Source organism: Carlito syrichta, unplaced genomic scaffold, assembly GCF_000164805.1.
Source record: "Carlito syrichta isolate Samal-C Ts95f unplaced genomic scaffold, Tarsius_syrichta-2.0.1 Scaffold124793, whole genome shotgun sequence".
Lineage (NCBI taxonomy): Eukaryota > Metazoa > Chordata > Mammalia > Primates > Tarsiidae > Carlito > Carlito syrichta.
The window spans coordinates 55,204-79,213 of record NW_007068889.1 but is presented as its reverse complement, the minus strand read 5'-3'; the positions used below and the strand labels follow the sequence as shown (position 1 = coordinate 79,213).

Here is a 24,010-nt window from a genome sequence, read left to right as displayed (position 1 = left end):
ACATGGAGCAAAATACAGCATTCACAGAATGTGAAACCCACAAATATTGGGCCAACTTTTAGTATATATGGGTTCTACAGGACAGACTGGATTTTGGAATGGGTAGGGGAATGTCCTAGAATTGGTCCCTTCACATATACCTACCACTACGGCGTGCGTACACACACACACACAGGCTCACACACACACACACACACACACACGTGTGCACACACACACATAACTGTTTCTGCCTCTCTGGAGAACTCCAACTAATATAATTACCTTCTTTGAAATGATCTTAAAGATGGAACTGTGGTGAAGTTTAGGTATATATAGGAAGAGCACTGTATATTTATCACTCTCAGGAGATACACTTATGTTGAAGAGCCTATTATCTCCTCTCCCCCTCCCTGAACATCCACCTCAAATAAGTAGCAATAATAATTATCACTTTATAAAGGTGAGGCAGCAAGAGTATAGCAAAATTCAGTGTTATCAAATCAAATCAATCAACCCAGTAACTCTATTAAACTATGGCTCTCTTCTAAAGTCCAAAGCAATATCTTTTACAGGCTAAAGCCACCATGCCTGCAATAAAATATAAAAATTTTTTAAAAGTCTGTGTCAAGCCGGGCTCAGTGGCTCAGACTTTAATCCCGCACTTTGGGAGGCTGAGGTGAGTGGATTGCCTGAGCTCATAACATTTTTTTACTGATAAAAACTGCTGGCTGGGCACAGTGACTCATGCCTGTAAGCCCAGCACTTTGGGAGAACAAGGCGAGAGGATTGCCTGAACCCAAGAGTTCAAGATCAGCCTAAGTAACATAGCAAAGAACTCATCTCTATCAAAAAATTAGCCAGGTATGGTGATACACACTTGTAGTCCCAGCTACTCGGGAGGCTGACATGGAAAGTTTGCCTGAGCCCAGGAGGCCAAGGCTGCAGCGAGCCATAAGCATGTCACTACACTCCAGTATGGGCAATAGAGTGAAGCCCCAACTCAATCAATCAATAAGAATTGCTCATCTTGTTTAAAATGAATTTTTCAATTTACTTTGGAAACTTACCATCTACTCTGTACCTCTTCTAATGATTTAGTTCTCTTCTTACACCCTATTACAGAAGCCTAGGATATAAAATCATAGAGCACAAAATTCTGTGCAGAGCGAATTTCAGGCTTGAAAGCGTTAGGATTTTTAATCCATCTGATATAGGATTTTTAAATGATCAATGCATGACCATAATTGAACTTGCCATCAATGAATACTCAGAGGTATTATTAAAAGTTTTCCATTTAAATACATTTCCTGTTATTAGTCTCACCCATTTAGCAGTTTAATGGGTGGATAATAAATCCAGCAGCCTTCAAATATGGAAGAGTTCCAAACCCTTGCCAATTAGCATGACATCCATTTGTGTAGCCACTGTAATAACCACTGCAATACACATCAGGAATTCAAAGTCCATGGACAAGTGAAACCTCACCCATGAATACTAAGTAACCTGGTACCAATCTACGGGAACTCAGGATGCCTGATATGCAGTCTGGAACTAACTTCATTTCCAGAAATTTGTCTCTTCTACTGCTAAACTATATATATTCCTTATATATAAACTATATATAATACATTATATTATATATAATATATTATATATTCTTCATGCTTTACAAATTGTCTAGGTGAGGTAATTGCTATAATAAAGCAAAAATATCAAGATGTTTTGCAATCAGTCAGTTTTTAAATCTCTTTTAAAAAGTTTTGACAACTTGAAGCAAAAATAATTGTGACATTTATAAGTTATAAAAGTTAAAAAATGAAACTAATAACAAAAAGACTGGGAGGAGGAAAACAGAAGTTTGAAAGGTTCTTATGTAATAAGAAAATAGTATAATATTATTTGAAGTTACCATATATTAAAGATGTATACTGTAAATTCTAAAGCAACAGCTAAAACAAAGTCATATAACTAATAAGGCAATACTGAAGAGTAAATAAAACACTAACTCAATTCAAACAAAAAAGAAAACAGAACAAAGGGAAAAACAGAAAACAAATCCAAAGGAGCACAATTTGTATATAGAATATATAAATAACTCTTACAACTTAAAAAACAAGTAACTCAACTTAAAAATGAGCAATAATTGTTTGAGGTGATGAATGTGCCAATTACCCTGATTTGATCCTTGCATATTATTACATACATGTATCAAAATGTCACATGTACTCCATAAATATGCACAACTATTATGTATCAATTTTTAAATAAGCAAAAAATTTGAAAAAACATTTTTCCAGGCCAGGCACAGTGGCTACGCCTGTAATCCCAGCACTTTGGGAGGCTGAGACGAGAGGATTACCTGAGCCCAGGGGTTCGAGATCAGCCTGGGCAACTTCATGAGACCTCGTCTCTACAATAAAATTTTTTTAAAAACTAGCTGGGCATGGTGGCGAGCATCTGTAGTCCCAGCTACTGGAAGGCTGAGGCAGAAGGATCCCTTAAGCCCAGCAGATCGAGACTGCAGTGACCGTGAGCGTGCCACTGCACTCCAGGCTAGGCAAAAAATAATGAGACTCCAACTCAAAATATAAAAATAAACTCCTCCAAAGAAGATATGCAAATGGACAGTGAGCTCATGAAAAAGTGCTCTGTGTTACTAGCCTTCAGGGAAATGCAAATCAAAACCACAATGAGATATCACCTCATATCTACTAAGATGCCTATTATCAAAAAGATAGACAACGTCAAGTGTCAGAAAGGATGTGGAGTAATTGGAACCCTCATATTATTGGTAAGAATATAAAATGGTGCGAGTATTTTGGAAAATAATTTGGCAGTTACTAAAAATGCTAAACACAGAGTGATTATAACCCAGCAATACCACTCCTATACCCAAGAGAATGGAAAACATATGTCCACACAAAAACTTGTACAAAAAATATTCATTACAGCAGTATTCATAATAATCAAAATATGGCAACAACCCAAATGTTCATCAACTGATAAATAAATGAAAAAAGTGGTATAGTCATAAAATAGAGTATTATCCAGTAATAAAAATGAATGAGGTACTGATACATGCTGCAATATGGATGAACCATGAAAACATTCTACTAAGTGAAAGAAGTCTGGCAAATACCACATTTGTATGAGTTCATTTACAAGAACTGTCCAGAATATGTAAAGCCATAGAGACAGCAAGTAGATCAGTAATTGCCAGGGACCAGAAGAAGGTAGAAATGAAGAGTAATGGCTAGTGGGTATGGAACTTCTTTTTGGGCTTATGAAAGTATTCTAAAATTACGTAGTGTCAAAAAGATATCTGCACTCATATATTTATTACAGCACTACTCACAGTAGTAAAAACATGGAATCAACCTAAGTGCCCACTACTGGCAGACTAGAGAAAGAAAATGTCATACTATACACCATGGAATACTACACAGCCATAAAAAAAGAATGAAATTATATCCTTTGCAGCAACATGCATGCATCTGGAAGTTATTATTCTAAGCAAATAACACAGAAACCAAATACCACAGGCTCTCAATTGTAAGTGGGAGCTAAACACTGGGTATACATGGACATAAAGATAGGAAGAACAGAACTGGAGACTCTTAACACAGAGAGGAGCGGGAAGGGCATGAGTTGAAAAGCTACTTGTTGGTTGCCAAACACACCATTTGGATGATGGGCTTAATAGAAGCCCAAACCTCATCATCACACAGTATATTCATGTAACAAACCTGCATATGTACACCTTGAATCGAAAATAATAAATAAATAAAATAAAATTAGGTAGTGCCCATCATCATATAATTCCATTACTATAACAAAAACCACTAAATTATACACTTAAAAGGGTAAATTACTGTATATAAATTCTATCTCAATAAAGTTGTTATAAAAAAATAAATGGTCTAATTGTTTCAATTAAAAGACAGAGATTGTCAGACTGGTTTTTTAAAGACAATATTAAACTCTATGCTGACTATAAGAAAACTCACTTTAAATACGAATACATAGCTAGGTTAAAAGTCCAAAGATTTGAAAAATAATATACCATACTAACATTAATCAAAAGAAGTCCTGGACAGGGTGTTGTTGAAACCTTCAACCCAGAGCCAACAACAAGCATAGCCAAAAAAAAAAACTCCAAGGAAAGCCTGTTCCTTCTAGCCAAAGGATGAAAATGATGGTGGCCTAACAACAGAAAATCTTTTTTGGCAGTATCCTTCATGCTACAGCCAAACACCAACAGACAAACCATGTCCCCAGGTTTCAGCCAGTGAGCAGAGTAGTTGGTCTTCCACAACTCCCTTCCCACCGGAAGCAGACTGTGCACTCTGATTTCCTCACTTGGTAGTGTCAGCAGGCCAAACAGGAAGACGATCTTTCATTCCCCAGCTGGCAGAAGCAGGTAGTGCTCCAATTCCCCAGCAAAGTAGTGTCAGCGGACTCCAACAGCAAGCTAAGCCTCCATCCCCACCTGGCAACAATGAGGTAGAATGAGTTGGTGTGCTGTGGGGTAGTCAGCACTCAGTTATCCCCCAACTCCAGTGATAGCAGTGTCCAGGGAGGAACTGAACTGACCCACCCAGCAGCAGCAGCAACAAATATGTATTTGTATTTAAAGTGAGTTTCTTGTAGTAACTGAACAAGGCAGTAGAAAGCAGGCTGGTCAGAGCTCCTGTTCTCACCCACTTGTCAATGAGGTGAGCTGAGCCTCCACTCCTGTCCAGCACCAGTCAGGCAAGAGATATGTCAAATTGGCCCTCTCCTTCACGCCCTCCCTGATGGCAGCTGGTCCAGCAAAGAGGTAATCACCCCCACTCAGAAGCAATGAGATTCACGATCCCCCTTTGCTGGGGTGATGCCAGTGGGATCCAGCAGGAAGTGGACATGTACATCCACTGACCTCACACACTAAACCTCAACAGGGTACTACCTGCTAAAAGGAAGATTAAATAGAAACCAGAGTTTCTTAATATAATATCCATAATGTCCAGGCTACAATCAAAAATCATTCTTAATTCCAAGAACTAGGACATCACAACAAGAATGAGAAAAGGCAATCAACTGACATCAACACCAAGATAAATCAGATGCTGAAATTATTGGAAAAGGATTTTAAAACAGCTATGATAAAAATGCTTCAAAACAATTACAAATTATCCTGAAACAAATGAAAAAATAGAAACTCTCAGCAAAAAAAATATGAAAAAAGTACAAATTAGAGATCTAAAAAATTCAATAACTGGAATTATAAAGCTCTATGGATAAATTCAATAGTAAAGAGGAGATGCCAGAGAACAGAAACTGTGAATTTAAGAAGAGATCAATAGAATTTACGCAGTCTGAATAACCATGAAAAAATAGACTGAAAAAAAAAAAGCAGAGTCTCAGAGACCTATGAGACAATAATAAAAGATCTAAATTCATATTATTGAAGTTTTAGAATAAGAGGAAAGGGGAGGAATGGAAAAGTATTCAGAGAAATAATGTCTGAAATCTTCCCAAATTTGACAATACTACAATGGAAGAAGTAATTAGTTATGAGGATATAGAATAGCTACAATATAAATAAGAATACAGAGAAATATGAATGGTATTCATAGAATCTACTGGGACACATCTTGGTATTGCCATGTCTGGTGATAACAGTGAACAGCCAATTGTAACAACCAAGGTCGAAAAAGGATATGGTAACCAGGGGCTTAGGCCCTTCGGGGATGACAATCTGGGCCACCCACTGAGAAAGAATCTGAGACCAGCAGGAATGCTGAATGAGGATGTGAGGGAATCTAGAATAAGCCATAGAAGAGGGAGACATTGGATAACAATTATGATCTATTTATCCTATTAATTCTCCTGTTTTAGGTCTTTTTTTTTTTTTAAGAAATTGTAATCAGTCTCCACGTTGAGGATAGAATGACTATAATATTGGGCATGAGCATATCAAAGCAGTGAAAGGGTTGAACTGAAACTATCAATACCCTTCCCGGCATAACCCATTGGCATTTTTCACTGACCCAACTTCCGACTTGTTAGTACCTCTGTGCCTGAGGGGAGTCTGGAACTGGAACTTTCTTTGCCTGTGTGCATAGTGAATCCTGAATACCAGAAAATTAATGTTCCTGGTGAGAAACTCTCAACCAATAACTGACAGGAGCTGGTAAATAGTAACCAGTCAACAAGATGACTCCAGTGATCTCCAGCATCTCTGGAATTCATGACATTGTACAATCTCCTTCAACGCTGTATCAAGATGGGTCTGTGTGACCAACAGAATACAGCAGAAGCGTCAGGAGTCACTGCACAGGTGCGTTGAAGGGTGGCTTGTACTTGCTGAGAAAGCACCTCAGGACAATGGCAGAGGGAGATAATTGCAGCACCAACTTCCTTACTGCAGAACCTGCAAGTGAAAAGAGCAGCTGCAAGGATGGGGAGAAGTGATGCTGATGGAGGATAAAGTCCTCTGATAGGAAAAAAGCCTGGTTCCCCCGCCATCATGGGTGTGATTTCCTTGGTGTTTCTGATTATTTGCTATCTAGATCCATCTGTTCTGTAAAGCATTTCCTGTTTTTGTGCTTGGCTGACTACCTCGTTTCCGTTCTATTGCCTAAAATGTTTGTCGCCAATAAATGGACTACTGAACAACATCAAAGATTTCATGAAATTTGCAGCAATCTAGGAAACACTTGACACAGAGTTGTGGACTGGTAGAAACATCTCTTCATACTAACAGTAAGAAAGGCTAATATGTGTTTCACAACCATGATGACTTATCTTGCTGCCATTGTTTGACTGGGACAGCAAGTCCACAACTCGCTCCTTGCCTACATGATAGTGACTTTCTTACTATTGCTTCCTGAACTAAACCAACATGGAATCATTTTGAAGTACATTGGAGTGGCCAAAAAGTGAGATAAACAAACTTCTCAAACAAACAAAAAAAGAAAATGGATAATTCATCTGCTTTATCTGATGTGATTAATGGCACATACATTGCCTGGGAACAGTTTTAACTATACTATCTGATACTAACATGTTAAAGAAACAGCTCTTTGCTTTCCCTCATTCTGCCCTTAGTTAATAGAAATACAGACTTGCCAAGTAAGGATTTATACAGTGTCGTCACATCAAGCATAGTTGAGAGCATTCTCATTGGTTGGCCTTATATGGGCAACTCATTAGTGATTATGACTTGTTTTTATTTTTTCTCACCCGATATTAATTGAATTCTTACTTTTGGATTACTTCATTTAAAATAATAGACCGGGCTCCGTGGCTCAGACTGTAATCCCAGCACTGTGGGAGGCCGAAGCAAGTGGATTGCCTGAACCCGCAGGTTTGAGACCAGCCCAGGCAACTTGGTGAGACCTCGTCTCTACAATAAATCAAAAAAAAATAGCCAGCATGGTAGCTCATGCCTGTAGTTCTGGCTACTTGGAAGGCTGAGGTGGAAGGATCACTTCATCCCACCAGGTTGATGCTGGGGTGTCTGTGAGTATGCCACTGCATTCCAGTCTGGGCGACGGAGTGAGACTCCATCTCAAAAAGAAAAAAAAAAACTGACTTCATGAATATAGAGACCAAGTTTACCACTTCTGATAAAGAGACCAATTAAGAGTCATTTCTTATCCTGTTTCCTTACTGTGGGAGAAGCATCCCAACAGAATAAAATGAAACTAATTCCATGCCCTTGTATGAGTAGGTCTCTCCCTTGTACAGAGCTAAGCAATTTGTAGGAAACATTGATCCTTTCTCCCAAATGAGGCAAATCTAACAGGCTTAGAGCTCTTATCCCCTTGCAGTTAGACTTCAAGTTAGTAAATCCGTAAAGGCTTTTTAATATCAGACTTTTAAAAAAATTGTACTTAGGATTTTTAGCATTCTTTTAATTTCATGCTTTTCAACTGACATTAGCTATAGCATACTGAAGGCTAAACTCATGTCTATTACCTTTACACCAAGACCAACCAGTAAAAGACAAAAGTCTTTGATGCTTGGTCAAGAATCATGGCTGTTTAGGTTTCCAAAGATTTAGCACAGGAGAGTGTGACTATGCTGGTAACTGATATTTTTCCTAAATATTACTCTGAAAAATGTAAGGACTATTGATGAGAGCAGATCTGAGGCAATGGTAGTTGGCCTCTGGTATACACAGATTTTATAATTTCTTGGAAAGCTTCTCATACTCATTCTTTCTTTCTTTAGTACCTGGAAATTTGGAGTAGTTAAAATCTGTAGGAGTGAACCTCTGAAGGCCAAAAATGTAACCTCTTTGGGAACAATTCTTAAACTGATTAACCAAATGTAATATGATTTTATAAGTGTATTGCACTGATGCAGTACCTTGTAGTATATCTGTCCCTATCAAATAAGTGTAGTTTTCTCCCCTTTAATATTGCTACAATGGTGCCCATTATAACATATGTTTGATTTTTTTTTAATGCTTCATATGAAAACTATCTTGATTTTACATGTGTTTCCTCATTGTAAATAAGTCTATCTTTCTATCCGGGGTTTTTCATGTGTACATGATCTATTGATTAACTACTTTTGCAGCTTTAATCCTCTGTTAGTTCTTCTAGTTTGTTTTGTGTAAAAAAGGAAAAATTTTTAAAGCTGGAAAAAGAAACAAGAGAAGAGATGGTATGACACTTCTGAAACTAGATTATAAAAGACAGTTCTCTCTCTCTCTCTCTCTCTCTCTCTCTCTCTCTCCTCTCCCCCTCTCCAGGAAAATGCAGTAAAAAAGGAAGTATTGTAATTCCTTTCCATGTTTCTTCTGTGCCTAAAAGTATTTACACAGGTGTGATTATTCTCTATATTCAATTATGCACCCAAGATTTTCTTGATTAATTATTATATCATAAGCAGCTCAAGGTTCTTAAATAGTTGTAATGAACATCATTTATTGCCTATGTAGTAGGTAGAATTTCAAGGAATAGTCCCCAGATTCCATACCTTAGTCCCCAGAATCTTGAACGTAATGAAACATCACCATGATGATTGTACTGTGTTATATGACACAGTTAGCCTTTAAAAAGAGAGCTGCCTAGATACCTGATCACATGAGATTTTAAAATCACATTAACTTTATCTGGAATATGAAGCCAGAAAGATTCCAAGCATGAGAAGGACTTGATATATTATTGTTGATTTGAAGATGGTAAGAACCACAAGAGAAAGAATGCAGATGGCCTTAAGGAACTCAAAGATGCCCCCAGCCCAAAAAGAGCAAAAAAAAGGATGGGGGACTTCAGTCCCACATCTACAAGAAACAGAATTCTGACAATAATAAGAATTAACTTGAAAGAGGAATTTGAGTCCCACCTGAGAACTCAGTCAGCCAACACCTTGACTTTAGTCTTGTAATATCCTAAGCACAGAACTCAGCTGAACTTTGTTGTGCTTATGACCTTCAGAGCTCTTAGCTAATATATGAGTACCGTGGTAATTTGGTATGCAGCAATAGAAACTAATACAACTTTAAAATATTCCATTGACCACAGCATACAAGATATTGTTGCCCATATTTTTCCCTAATGAATAACGCTACAATATGTGAATTCATACTCATCAAATCCAAAGCACCTAATCTCATTTCTATCCTGTATCTTTCTAAGTAAGAGCTTAAAAATAGAATTACCAGGCTTTGCAGATGTCACCACCTTGAATCATCTTCCATTAGCCTTTGTCAACCCCACTGTGTTCTTCAATCATTGTCAACAGTGAGCCCTATGGGCCATGTCTCCTTCGAGATGTTTCCAGACAAAGTTCCAAAGACAGCAGAAAACGTTCATGCTCTGAGCACTGGAGAGAAAGGATTCAGTTATATGGATCCCTGCTTTCACAGGATTATTCCAGGGTTCATGTTCCAGGGTGGTGATTTCACATGCCATAATGGTACTGGCAGCAAGTCCTTCTACGGGGAGAAATTTGATGCTGAGAACTTCATCCTGAAGCATACAGGTCCTAGTTTCTTGCCCATGGCAAATGCTGGACCCAACACTAATGGTTCCCAGTTTTTCATCTGTACTACTATGACTGAATGGTTGGGTGGAAAGCATGTGGTCTTCAGCAAGGTGAAAGAGGGCATGAATGTTATGCGAGTCATAGAGGGCTTTGGGTCCAAGAATGGCAAGACCAGCAAGAAGATCACCATTGCCGACTGCGGACAACTCTAATCAGTTTGACTTGTTTTATCTTAACTACCAGAACATTCCTTCTGTAGCTCAGGAGAGTACTCCTCCATCATATTTGCTCGCAATATCCTATAATCTTTGTACTCTCACTACAGTTCTTTGGGTTCCATATTTTCTTTATTCCCTTCCATGGCTAGGTGAATTGCAGAGTAATAAAAACTGCATAACCAAAAAATGGAATTATCAAACAGAAGGAACATGAGCATTTTAGTAGCCTTGACTCGCATTATCAGATTGCTTTCCAACATGAAAATGTCCATTCCAATTTCATCTCAAAAGTTCATTTGATAAATTAGAATGAAAAAGCATTCCTACTTCACTCAAAGAGAATTTTGTTTAATCTTTGATTCAAAAACATATGTAACATATCACTGACTATACCTTATGTTAACTTGGAGCAGCCTCTAAGTTTAATATTCCAATAACTACAATCTGAGCTTCCACTTACGGGTCAGCTTTATCTGATGTGGAGACAACCACAGCAATATTTATTTATTCTCTAAATCTAGCTTACAATAAGTTGTAGCCTTTAACAAATTTCATTAAAAGATTTGAAGATGCATAAAGAAATTACAGGCAAGAAAGGAAAATCTTAACATTTACTATAAATTTTTACTGTTCTTAATGCCCATTGATTATGTCTTGTCACAAGAATCCTCTCCTCCCTCACCCACAGTTGCCACCAAGTTGCTTATACTTAACTTGCTCTTCCTTCTAATTTTCTATAGACTCTCTTGATTATGTTCATGCTCCCTAAGTCTATAACTCCTTAATCCTATTGCTAGCCTGAGTTACAAACCTCCAAAATATGTTAAGATTATATTTATTGTTCAAGGTTGCAAATACATAATTAGTACTTGCATAATTAATACTTACATTAGTACTTATATAATTCATATTTAACATCTCATACTCAATATACTTACATCTCATTTTGAAGCATTTGGATTTAGATTTCCAAAGTTCAGAGTTTCCCCAAAGAAAATTATTATCATCAGAGTGGTCTCTCCAGAACAACCTACCCCAAAAACAAACTCCATCTTGTAACCTTAGATCCATAAGATACAAATAGTTGTCAGGATTTCACCTTCACAAACCAACAGTAAAGAAATGCTGAGTTCCAATCCCAAAGTCTCTGCCACATAACATTCAGTGAAAATTCAACACTACAAGTAAAATAATTAAACTTAAATACAGCTTACTATGTGCCAGCACTTCTCTGAGTTACATGCTAGATGTAGATACAGATATAGACGCATAATTCACAACAACCCTGTGAGGTAGATATTATTATTGTTCTCACTTTATAGGTGAGGAAATTGAACCAAAAAAGATAGTGACTGGCTTAAGATCATCCATCTGGGAAGAAGCAAACTCAAATCCAAGAAATCTGGTTCCAAAGTCTGTAATCCTAACTCACAGTAGGCAACCACTCAGGAAATGTAATTTCTCACTGCTTTGGTTGCCTTTGAATTCTGGTGCAGCTGAAGAGGCCCCATAGTCACCGTGTCTCTCACAGCACAGAAGTAAGAGGCAGAGTCTTTCATCTGCAGCTCCTTCAGAAGGAGGTAACTGTATCCATCAGAGCGACTAAGGAATGAAGAAAAACGACCTCTTTCCACCAAACCATCTAAAACAATATAAAAGAGAAATATGGGTGCTCTGCCATCGTGTTGCTGATACCAGGACAGTCCATTGAACCCAGATGTCTTGTATGTGCAATTGACCTGGACAACAGCTCCTTCCATAGCTGTTAACTCGGTGGGCTGCTCAATGCTTTGTCCTGCAGTACCTATGACAAGACACATGATTGTTACCAGTGACAGTACACCTGGAAGCCACATCACTATTAAAAATAATGGTTTCGGCCAGGCTTGGTGGCTCAGCCTGTAATCCCGTGCCTTTGGGAGGCTGAGGTGAGTGGATTGCCTGAGCACGCGGGTTCGAGACCCGCCTGGGCAACTTGGCAAGACCTCATCTCTATAATAAAAATTAAAAAATTAGCCGGGCGTGGTATTGCGCCTGTAGTTCCAGCTACTTGGAAGGCTGAGGCAGAAGGATCGCCGGAGCCCAGCAGGTCGAGGCTGCGGTGGCCAGGAGCAGCCACTGCACTCCAGTCTGGGTGGCAGAGTGAGACCCTAACTCAAAATAATAATAATAATAATGGTTTCCCTGCAGGGGCTGGGGGGGAGGTGGGATTAACAGTAGTTGATAACTGCCTGGGGAAGGGGGGGCACATCTCATCAATAAGTGTACCTGCACAATGAATATTTGTATCCCTAACCCTGAATCGTACTCCACAATTTTAAAATAAAAATTAAAAGAGGAAAAATAATAATAATAATGGTTTCCATGTAGTTGCAAAAGAACTGCCATTGATCAAGGAGGTCCTTATAGATAGAAATAAATGATGGCCAAAGTAGCAGCAATAATAGTAGTAGTAGCAGTAGCAGTAGTTAATATTTGATATCCAGTAATAATTAGCTCCTCATAAGGAAATATCTATCAGGAAAACCCTATTGTTACAAATATCAAAAGTTGCAATCATTTAGCTGGAAGAAAATTATTTTGAAAACTCAGCAGCATTTGCTATTCAACTGAGACTTACCTCCCATCTTCAGGGAAACACAAAGAAGAAAAAATCCCCACATCTGCTGCAGGACACCATGAGCCTGGAACTGCATCTTTGCCTCCTGAGTCAGTGGAGTCTGAAGAAGGTGAACCGTCCATATGGGTGAGGAAGCCCAATCTGGGTGCAAAGCCCAGAAGAAACACAGGGGGAGGAGCTCCTTTCTTGAAGAAGAGACTTTACGCTTTCTTCCACAGGAGCAGTTAGGGGTTCCCTTACAGAAGTGTCTTCACATAAATATTTTCTACTAATAAATCTACTATTTTTAATCTAAATGATTCTGGTGAAGTTTGAAAAGCATCGTGTGTAAAAACCAAAGGAAAAGAAATAGTTTTATCAAAAAGATACTGCATTTTTTATTTTTATCATAGTATTACTTATAATCACAAAGATATGAAGTCAACTTGTTTCATCACCAAGTGGATAAAGAAACTGTTTAGAAGATAGATGATATAACAGAATGCTACTGAGTATTACTCATAAAAAGGAATGAAATTTTGTCTTTTGCAGCAACACAGATGGAACTGGAGGTCATTGTCTTAACTGAAATAATTCAGAAACAGAAAGTCAAATACTACATGTTCTCACTTGTAAATGGGAGCTAAATAATGTGTACACATGTTCATAGAAAGTAGAATAGACATTGGAGACTCCAAAAGGTGAGAAGATAGGAGGAGGGAATGAGATGAAAAAGTACCTAATGGGTACAATGTACACTATCCAAGTGATGGCTACACTAAAAGCCCAGACTTCAACAACACACAATATATCCCGGTGCCAAAACTGCACTTGTACCCCATAAATCTATCAAAATAAACAATTAAATTAAAAAGAACAAAGAAAGATAAATGGGAAGAATAACCTAAGTCAAAGGCAGAAGTGTCAATTTCCTCAAAGTGTTTCTCTTCTCAAAACAGGAAAAAAAATAGAAACCAGAGTGCAATTACAGGTGGGTTAGGCACATATTGTGTGTTTGTGTGTGTGTGTGTGTGTGTTGGTGGTGTTGTCATTGTTGTTATTTGTGACTATAAGAAAGAGATGTAGGAGTTTTTAAACCATCTAAATTTATGTCCAAATAAATATAATATATATGTCTGTATTTGTGTATATGTATAAATATAGAGTAAGAAATGGAAAAATAAAAAGAAATTATAGCCGGGCTCGGTGGCTCAGCCTGTAATCCCACGCTTTGGGAGGCTGAGGTGAGTGGATTGCCTGAGCCCGCGGGTTCGAGACCCGCCTGGGCAGCGAGACCTCATCTCTACAATAAATCAAAAAAATCAGCCAGGTGTGATAGTGTGTGCCTGTAGTTCCAGCTACTTGGAAGGCTGAAGTGGAAGGATCACTTGAACCCAGCAGGTCTAAACTGTGGTGGCTGTTAGCGTGGCACTGAACTCTAGCCTGGGTGACAGAGTGAGATTTCAACTCAAAAAAAATAATAATAAATAAATAAATAAAAATTTAAACAAAAGAAAGAAAGAAAAGGAATGAAAAGGAGCAGAGTGAGACTCCAACTCAAAAAAAAAAAAAAAGAAAGAAATTATCAACATTAGTTACTCCAGAAAGTTGGAATTAAAAGAGAATGGTGAAAACCTTTACCTTTACCTTTTCTTATATATCTCTGTTTTGTTTGACTTGAATTTTTTTATGTAATAAAATGAGTACTTGAAAGAAATAAAAGGCTGGGCTCAGGGGGCTCAGCCTGTTATCCCGCACCTTGGGAGGCTGAGGTGAGTGGATTGCCTGAGTCCGCGGGTTCAAGACCCGCCTGGGCAACTTGGTGAGACCTCATCTTTACAATAAATCAAAATATTAGCCAGGTGTGGTAGCGCGCGCCTGTAATTCCAGCTACTTGGAAGGCTGAGGCAGAAGGATTGCCGGAGCCCAGCAGGTCGAGGCTGCGGTGGCTGGGAGCGGCCACTGCACTCCAGTCTGGGTGACAGAGTGAGACTTCAACTCAAAAAAAATAATAATAAATAAATAAATAAAAATGTAAACAAAAGAAAGAAAGAAAAGGAAAAGAAAGAAAAGGAATGAAAAGGAAGAAAGCTAGATGGGGGGAAAAGAAAGGCACAGAGGGAGGAAGGGAGGAAGAAAACCATATTTCAAACTATTTTTCAAGTGTTACAAAGCAAAGTTAACTCTTTTTGACATAGTCTTCCCAAACTAATGGATGCCTCACATATAGTATCTTTACTAAAGTAATTTCTATACCTCCTGAACCTTCCAGATTTTTTTCTATTTACTCCATGTAGCAACTGTACTTGGTTTTAATGAAGATGATACTGTCATCTTGTGGTGAATTGTGGCAGTGCGGGAATGCACACAACACACACACACACACACACACACACACACCCCAAATTCTAAACGTTTTCTCCCTTAGTAATTTAAAATTTAAAAGAACCTTAAAAACCATCCAATCTTTGTCCAACTCCATCATTTTACAGTGGAGGCTCCTTAAGCTTATATTACATTCTAGACCTCATTTCTTCACTTCTGTTCAATTCCCCATTATTATCTAGGTTAACATTAACTTTTGCAAAATAAATAAATGAATTTCCAAAGCTATTTGCCCTAGCATGTGCTATCTAGACCTGCATAATCAAGCGAGGATTAACCTAATGCCAAATCTACTCCAGGTAACTTTAAATATGAGGTTTATGTTTCACAACTTTTTCTTTATGCTCACAGCAATTCATATGGAAATTCCTCCTATTAATTCACCCAAAAGTATTTCTTTAGAGACTACCATGTGCCACACACTGTGCTAGGAGTGTTAGGGATTCCATGCTGAGCAAATCTCCCTCCTCCCGTGGAGCCCACATTCTAGTGAAGAGAGACAAACAATAAACAAACAAGTAAATACAATATGTCAGGTGGTGATAAGTGCTGCTGAGAAAAATAAAACAAGGAAAGGGAAGGAAGAGGGTCAAGAAAGACTTCACTGATTAGGTGATGTCTGAACAGAAACCTGAAGGAGCGGATGAAGGAATCCTGATGAGAATTTGGGGTGAGAGGACGATCAGTTGTGATCTCATAACACCTGTAAGGAACTAGCAGTCTTCCAAAACTTTACAGTACTGATGAGGTTATTCCCCACACCTCCCTTTGAGGGATCTTACTAGAAACATTTCCAGTGCCTCAAAACAAAATAATGAGGATTTGGTACGGAAAGATCTCATTAGAGAAATACTTCAGAGTAGGATTTCCCTTGAGGTTAGAACTCTTCTTCAGATCTCTTGGCAATTTTTTTTCCTTTTAATCAGAGCCATAGAGGCAACAGCCAATGAAAACTGATATAAAATATGACTCAAGATATACAGAAGTCACACTTGTCAAAGAGCCCTGAAAGGCAGGTAGGTGCTCTTGGAGATTCTGAACACTTCTTTGCCAGACCAGACTGCAAAACAGATGTGAGAATCCATTGAATACACTAGACTGAATCTCCAAAGAATATCAGTCCATCATCTAGACCACTCCACTCAAGGACAACCAACCTCCTCCACAATTCTGCAGCTCTGTACCTGTGAGTCTAAGAATGGAAAAGAAGGCCTGACACCAACTCCATTCAAAATAAGACCATAGACTAACTTTGGAACTTTCAGACTTTCTGTTATTTTAATTAAATGTTCATTTAAAGCCGGGCTCGGTGGCTTAGCCTGTAATCCCGCGCTTTGGGAGGCTGAGGTGAGTGGATTGCCTGAGCCCGCGGGTTCGAGACCCGCCTGGGCAACTTGGCGAGACCTCATCTCTACAATAAATAAAAAAATTAGCCGGGCATGGTAGCGCGCGCCTGTTGTTCCAGCTACTTGGAAGGCTAAAGCGGAGGGATCGCCGGAGCGCAGCTGGTCGAGGCTGCAGTGGCCAGGAGCGGCCACTGCACTCCAGTCTGGGCGATGGAGTGAGACTCCGACTCAAAAAAAAAAAAAAATGTTTATTTAACTTGTCTCTCTTCTCCATCCTCTTCCTCAACTCTTCCCAAATTGTTAGAACTGAGTTCCTCTTTCCAAACTTGAGGGATTTCTTTTTGGGTTGAGAAAAATGACAAAAAAATCTTGACACTATTTTCTTTTCATTTCTTCTTTTTTGTTAGAGCAGTGATAAAGGACAGAGTTGGGTAGTGATAAAGTCACAGAGGTCATGAAGAAGATTCGTTGGTGATTGTGCAAGCACAGGCAGACCAGACTTATAACCCTTCCCTTCCCTAGTGAAGAGGGCATGAGTACCTTTTCTTAAGCAAGCTCGGTTTTGTTCAACCTTTGGTAGGACAAAAATCTACTTCTGTGGATTAGATAAAGTATGTCTAGGTCACTCCAGATTCTGTCCATTTCTTCTACTCTGCCTTAGCTATTTCAGGATGTCTAACAGTAAATGAAGAATGACAGAAAATGAATCTTCTTTTTTGGAAACAGATTTGGGTTGAGTCTTGTCAAAAAGGCAAACAGGAGTCCTTTGATCCTTATATGTCCAGCACAGCACCAGACCAGTCTTCACTGCTCATCTTTGGGATTTCATAACTGTTGCCTAGTAGTCCAGATCCCAAAGGTCACTATAGAAATCCAAAGTTTCAAATTGCTGGATAGGCCGGGCCTATAATCCCAGCACTTTGGGAGGTCAAGATGAGAGGATTGCCTGAGCCCACGGGTTCAAGACCAGCCTGGGCAACTTGGTAAGACCTCATCTATACAATAAAAATCAGAAAAATTAGCCAGGCATGGTGGCACGTGCCTGTCGTTCCAGCTACTTGGAAGGCTGAACTGGAAGGATTGCCTGAGCCCAGTAGGTCGAGGCTGCGGTGGCCATCAGCGTGCTACTTCACTCCAGCCTGAGTGACAAAGTGAGACTCCAACTCAAAACAAAAAAACAAATTGCTGGATAGAAGCTTGCCCTCCTCTGCGCCTCTCTAAATGGAAATGCAGTGCAAGAGATGGGTTCACATCACACTAGCCTGACTTGAAGCGGGGTGGGGACACAGAAAGCAGCTCATCCTGCCATCCCACAATGCCATAGAGGCCCCTTGAAGGTGTTCTTATCCTCTCTGTTCTTACCTTCTCAATGCTACTCTTTTGCCCTATCCCCAGAGCCTCTCTCTCGAGCCCAGGCTACTTGTTTTTTTAAAATGTATTGTTTATTCTCTGATGTCACTGGACTCATTTTCAGATACTTTTTAACCTCTTGTTATGTACTTTGATTATTTAACTTTGACCATTTCACAAGGTGATTTTTTGTTTTGTTTTGTTTTGTTTTTTGAGTTGGAGTCTCACTCTGTCGCCCAGACTGGAGTGCAGTGGCCGCTCCCAACCACCGCAGCCTCGACCTGCTGGGCTGCGGCGATCCTTCCGCCTCAGCCTTCTGAGTAGCCAGAATTACAGGCGCGCACTACCACACCCGGCTTATTTTTTGATTTATTGTATTGAGGTCTCACCAAGTTGCCCGGGTGGGTCTCGAACCCACGGGCTCAGGCAATCCACTCACCTTAGCCTTCCAAAGCGTGGGATTACAGGCTGAGCCACCAAGCCCGGCTCACAAGGTGATTTTAGCAATACCAAATACAGTCTAAAACTTGAAAAATCTTAGAATACTTTGGTTATCTAATACATCAGGGTAGATACATTAAAATTGTTTTTAGTTTTTTGAAACTCTTTAAGTCTACTGCTTTTCTTACCTTAAATGTCCTAAGTTTCAAAACCTAAAAAGGAGGAGCAGACCTAAAACAAAATGACACAAAAACTAGAGAATAAGGCAAGGGAACACTCAAATGTGGTGCCTTCTATTATTTCTTCTAAGTTAGCCACAGACTGTTTTTCTTCCTGTCAAGAAAGTCAGTCTTGCAAACACACTCCCTGTTTCTTCAAAAATCCACCTTCTGGAAATCTAGGCTGTCCTCCTCTGCAACCCCTGAACATCACACCCTAAGTTAAAACCACCATTATTTGCCAAGTCTGCCTAGAAAGACAACCTGTCCTCAAATCTCCCCAATTGTAACCCATCTCAGTTTCCTGGGTCCTCCCAGATGGGCACCCAGGACCCGGAGGGATAAAAAGAGCTTTCTTCCAACAAGACACCTGGAAGAAATGAAACCAGACTTACCCAAAGCAGAAGGGGAAAAATAAGCCTAGGTATGGTGGCTCAAACCTGTAATACTAGTACTTTGGGAGGCCAAGACAGGAGGATCTCTTGAGCCCAGGAGTTCAAAATCAGCCTAGGCAACATTATGAGACATCCTCTCCACCAAAAAATAAAAATAAAAAAATTAGCCAGGTGTTGTGGCGGCTATCTGTAGCCCCAGTTACTCAGGAGGCTGAGGCAGAAGAATCACCTGTGACAAGGAGGTTAAGGCTGCGATGAGCTGTGATAGTGCCACTGCACTCCATTCTGGGTGACAGAGACCTTGATTCAAAAAAGGAGGAGGTTGGAATCAGACTGGCAGAGCCGATAGAGAGAAAATTTTCGCTACACATAAATATGCATTATGGAAATCCTCCAAAGAATTGCCCCAGTGTTTCAGTTCTATCTAATTTGATACACAAAATGTATTTTCATAAAACATTTCATGAATATATATCATTTGCCTAAGTAAAAAAAACACAGTAGTATTATACATCTGTATTGACAAAGAAAATTACTTTGGCTCATAATTATTATTTTATGCATAATTTTAATCCCAACTATTTCTATATTTTCTCTGTATTCTAGCCAAAGAAATAAGAATTAAGTCTTCCCATTCACTTTCAAGTAAATCAGGGTGTCCTCCTGAAACTCAGGCAGTAAAAATCTGGTATTGCGTCTTTCTTTGTGGGCAAAGGAGAAGTTTAACATATTCTACAGACCCTGAAGAGCCAGGTATATTCAGTATTATTATTTTTATCACTAATAGCTCTTAAATGCTAGCATATGAATTAAGTTATTTTAGAAAATAATCAAGATAAAATCTCTTTGGGGAATTTTCTGATGGGAATTAAATGGTTAAACTTAGTCATATCTGCATGCTATTTGTAATTAATCTGTTCCCATTATAATTGCTTTCTACAAATAACCACTTAAATTTCAAAGATACTTTATGGCTAACTGACAGATGAATGCATCTCAAACTCTAATGTGGGGGAAAAGTCTTTATCAAACAAGCTAATCAACAGAAAGGAGTGATATGAATACAGTTTATCCCTCTATCTTTTCTTATCATCTGGCTCAGATACCTGAAAATCTTTGAAGAACTTTAGAGAGAGTTGCTGCATGACAGACTGATATATATGATATATACACACATATATATATACACATGTATATATATGTGTGTGTGTGTGTGTGTATGTATCATATTGAGAGAGCCATATCATATCATACAAACCACTAAAAATCAAGTCCTGAATTAGGTAATACTTTTATAATAAACAATACAAATTCCCTATGACTCCATACCAAAAAAATTCAATCCCAAACCAAAGGACCACATAAATCTACCAATAAATCTAAATGATATCCTAGAGCCATAAAAAGCATGAATGTTCCTTCAAGTTTGTTATAATGAAGTTAGACCCATACTGCATAATGAATAAAATGATCCCGTGTCCTAAAAGTTCCAGCCATGTGGGCACAAGACTGAAAAAATAAGACCAAGCAGAGAAACACTGTACTGAATCAAGAGAATTTGGCAATACTCATCCAATCAGTCATTCAATCATCCAAAAAATAATTACAGTATTTATCACTTTTATTGTGACAGGTGGGATGACTAATGAGGAAGACAAATAAGAAATTAGACAATGACACTATAATGTATATGTGTTCTGAAATGTAGAAGCATCATCTTCAGGAATCAGGAAAGACTTCTTGAAGGTGAAGATACCCAAACTGAATCCTGAAGGAAAAATGGGCACTACCTAGGTGAAAGGGGCAGAAAACATAGCACGTGCATAAGTCCCAAGTTAGAACATGATACTGTGAGAGCCCTAAGGAGTCCCATGCATTTGAACACTAAGAAGAAATTGCAAGGGGTACAATGGGGTGGTAAATAAGAGCCAGAGAAGGAATACTTTTGCATGCTATGGTGAGGAGATGAGATTTTAGCTGAGAACAAAGAAGCAGCATTGATGGTAGGTGATGAAAAAGCAGATGTGGTAAATTACAGGATATTTGCTCTACACTGCTCTGCTTCAATCTGAGCATCACCTTAGTGAACATCCTCCTTGGGTGGAGTGTTTGACGCTTCCCCATTACTCACGTGTCTCCCTGTTCCTTGATCTACCAAATCCTGCTTTTCAGTATCTCCCAACTGACAAGAGTTTCCATCCATCCAAGAAACTGATCAGCCTGTGGAGAGCATTCCTATCAAACAAAACTAAATAACTAATGCTGATACCAAGTCTTCTTTAAAAGAAAAAAATGTAACACTATTTGTTTACCTTATAACTCGCAGGCATTAATCATCAGACAACTTAGAGGTACTGTGTTCCTCCTGTCAGACTTCACCATCATCTTAGCAGACTACCCAAAGAATGAGAAAGACCAAAAACACCTCGCTGGACACCGTGGTGACAGAGTTCATTCTCCTGGGCTTGTCTCACCCACCTCATCTAAGAACCCTCCTCTTCCTGGTCTTCTTCATCCTTTACATCCTGACTCAGCTGGGGAACCTGCTCATTCTGCTCACCGTGCGGGCTGACCCGAAGCTCCACGCTCGCCCCATGTACATCCTACTGGGAGTGCTCTCATTCCTGGACATGTGGCTCTCCTCAGTCATTGTTCCTCGAATCTTCCTAAACTTCACTCCTGCCAGCAGGGCCGTCCCGTTTGGTGGCTGTGTGGCTCAGTTGTATTTCTTTCACTTCCTGGGCAGCACCCAGTGCTTTCTCTACACCCTGATGGCCTATGACAGGTACCTGGCAATATGCCGGCCCCTGCGCTACTCTGTGCTCATGAATGGGAGGTTGTGCACAGTCCTTGTGGCCGGAGCTTGGGTGGCCGGCTCCATCCATGGGTCTATCCAGGCCACCCTGACCTTCCGCCTGCCCTACTGTGGCCCCAATCAGGTGGATTACTTTTTCTGTGACATCCCTGCAGTGTTGAGACTGGCCTGTGCTGACACAACTGTCAATGAGCTGGTGACCTTTGTGGACATTGGAGTAGTAGCCGCCAGCTGTTTCATGTTAATTTTGCTCTCCTATGCCAACATAGTCCACGCCATCCTGAAGATACGTACTGCTGACGGGAGACGCCGGGCCTTCTCCACCTGTGGTTCCCATCTGACCGTGGTCACAATCTACTACGTTCCCTGTATTTTCATCTACCTTAGGGCTGGCTCCAAGAGTCCCCTGGATGGAGCAGTGGCTGTGTTTTACACTGTTGTCACTCCATTCCTGAACCCCCTCATCTATACTCTGAGAAACCAGGAAGTGAAGTCTGCTCTGAAGAGGTTAACAGCAGGTCCAGGGACTGTGAATGAAAATAAGTAACAATACCCACATTATCATCACTACCACTTTTTTCAGCTACTGCTGCATGAGACAAAAGCTCAGTAAACCATTCATGATTTAAACTGAATGTACTTTAATTTTATTTGGAAGAAAATTCTGAATACTGTGGACCCAAAATCTTTTCATCTCATTAAATCAGTTCAAATTGTTTTACATTATTTGTTTAGAACTAAATGGATACGACTGGGTGCAATGGCTCACATCTATAATCCCAGCACTTTGGGAGACCGAGGTGAGAGGATTGCCTGAGCCCACAGGTTTGAGACCTGGGCAACTTGACAACACTTCATCTCTACAGTAAATCAAAAAAGAAAGAGAAGGAAAGAAAGAAAGAAAGAGAGAGAGAGAGGAAGGAAGGAAGGAAGGAAGGAAGGAAGGAAGGAAGGAAGGAAGGAAGGAAGGAAGGGATGAGTTGCTTCTTCTACCTCTGACTACCTTGTGAAATAAGAAAATACCTTATCAAATGGCACATCAAAATGTGTTATTTCTTAAGTGGTATATCATGCTAGAAAATTTGAAAAGGAAAAAAAAAGCATAATGCTACTATAGCTCCTTTTTCATTCTGTTTGCTTCTTATTCTAGACATCTATAAATTCTGTGTTCTTTTGCTTGTGCGTGGCATGAATATTTCCAAGCACTTGAACTTGAAAATTCTGGAACATTTATGGTTTCTTCCTGTCCCTCACCTTCCCCATGTGTTAACATATCAAATTCTGTCTTCTCCACCTTTAGAATCTCTCTTGATTCATAACTAGTTTTTTGTCCTTTTCTTCCTCATCTATACCGCAATCAAAATTACTCTCAGAAACACTGAATCTGTAGGACTCTCCTGTGAATGTAGAATAAGTCCAGACTCCTTAATCTGGAATTCCAAGCCCAATACAATCTGGATCTAACATACGTTTTCTCTCAAGACATTTCCATCTTCTTTCCTTCTCTCACTTCCATTGATCTACTGCTGTTCCTTAAGCACACCCTAAAATTGCCTGCATTCTTTTGCTGAAGCTCTCTCTTCCATCTAGAATATCCTCCCTGTCTATATTGACCAAGTGAAGATCTCTGATTCCTTCAGATCTATATCAAACAATTCCTCATTTGATTTTCCAAGACAGGACTTAGCTCACTTCCTTTATATTGCCATAGTCCCTTTATTTCAGAATTTCTCACAGTCTGTCAATCTCTCACAGTCTATCAATTCTTGACTATAGCATAGTCAAGAATTTAACCTCTCTTTCCATCCCAAATTGTGAGTCCTCAAAGGAGATAAGGGATTAGTGTTTGTGTCTGCCTCTTTCTCAAATAACTAGGGGCAGACACAGAAATCAATGTTTGTTGCTGAATTGAAACACCACTGGGGTTAGGTGCGGACCTAGTACCTCTTTTGTGAAGCGACAGCTGAGGAGATTCTGGCGCTCACCATGGTCGACAAAAAGCCCAAGGAAGGAGTCAAGACTGAGTACAACGATCCGATTTGACGGGCAGCCAATCAATGAAACAGACACACCTGCACAGTTGGAAATGGAGGATGAAGATACAATTGATGTGTTCCAGCAGCAGACAGGAGGTATCTATTAAAAAGGGAACCAGCTTCTTTACTCCAAAACTGTCCTTACAGACCAAGATTACATTCTCAATTAGAAAACTACAAATTTGGCCCAGCTCAGTGGCTCAGCCTATAATCCCAGGACTTTGAGAGGCCGAGGCTAGTG

At 39.5% G+C, this 24,010-nt stretch overlaps 1 protein-coding gene, 2 pseudogenes and 1 gene segment (V, D, J or C); 3 read left to right on the top strand and 1 right to left on the bottom strand.

The window, feature by feature from the left end:
• The first annotated feature begins 6,351 nt into the window (after positions 1 to 6,351).
• LOC103249961 lies at positions 6,352 to 6,952 on the top strand (annotated as a pseudogene).
• A 1,173-nt stretch (positions 6,953 to 8,125) lies between these two features.
• Positions 8,126 to 10,341, top strand: LOC110594689 (annotated as a pseudogene).
• A 1,288-nt stretch (positions 10,342 to 11,629) lies between these two features.
• On the bottom strand, positions 11,630 to 12,930 carry LOC103249960. The segment is given in 2 exon segments: positions 11,630 to 11,988; positions 12,805 to 12,930. Coding segments are annotated over 2 exon segments (435 nt in total).
• Positions 12,931 to 21,323: 8,393 nt separating this feature from the next.
• Positions 21,324 to 22,280, top strand: LOC103249951 (olfactory receptor 10G2). The gene has a single exon (XM_008048562.2). The coding sequence runs from the start codon at positions 21,324 to 21,326 to the stop codon at positions 22,278 to 22,280; it is 957 nt and encodes a 318-aa protein (XP_008046753.1).
• Positions 22,281 to 24,010: the final 1,730 nt, after the last annotated feature.

Bases quoted from the DNA above. Each gene is read 5' to 3' on its own strand.
- LOC103249951 (XM_008048562.2), top strand. From the start codon at position 21,324: ATGAGAAAGACCAAAAACACCTCGCTGGACACCGTGGTGACAGAGTTC.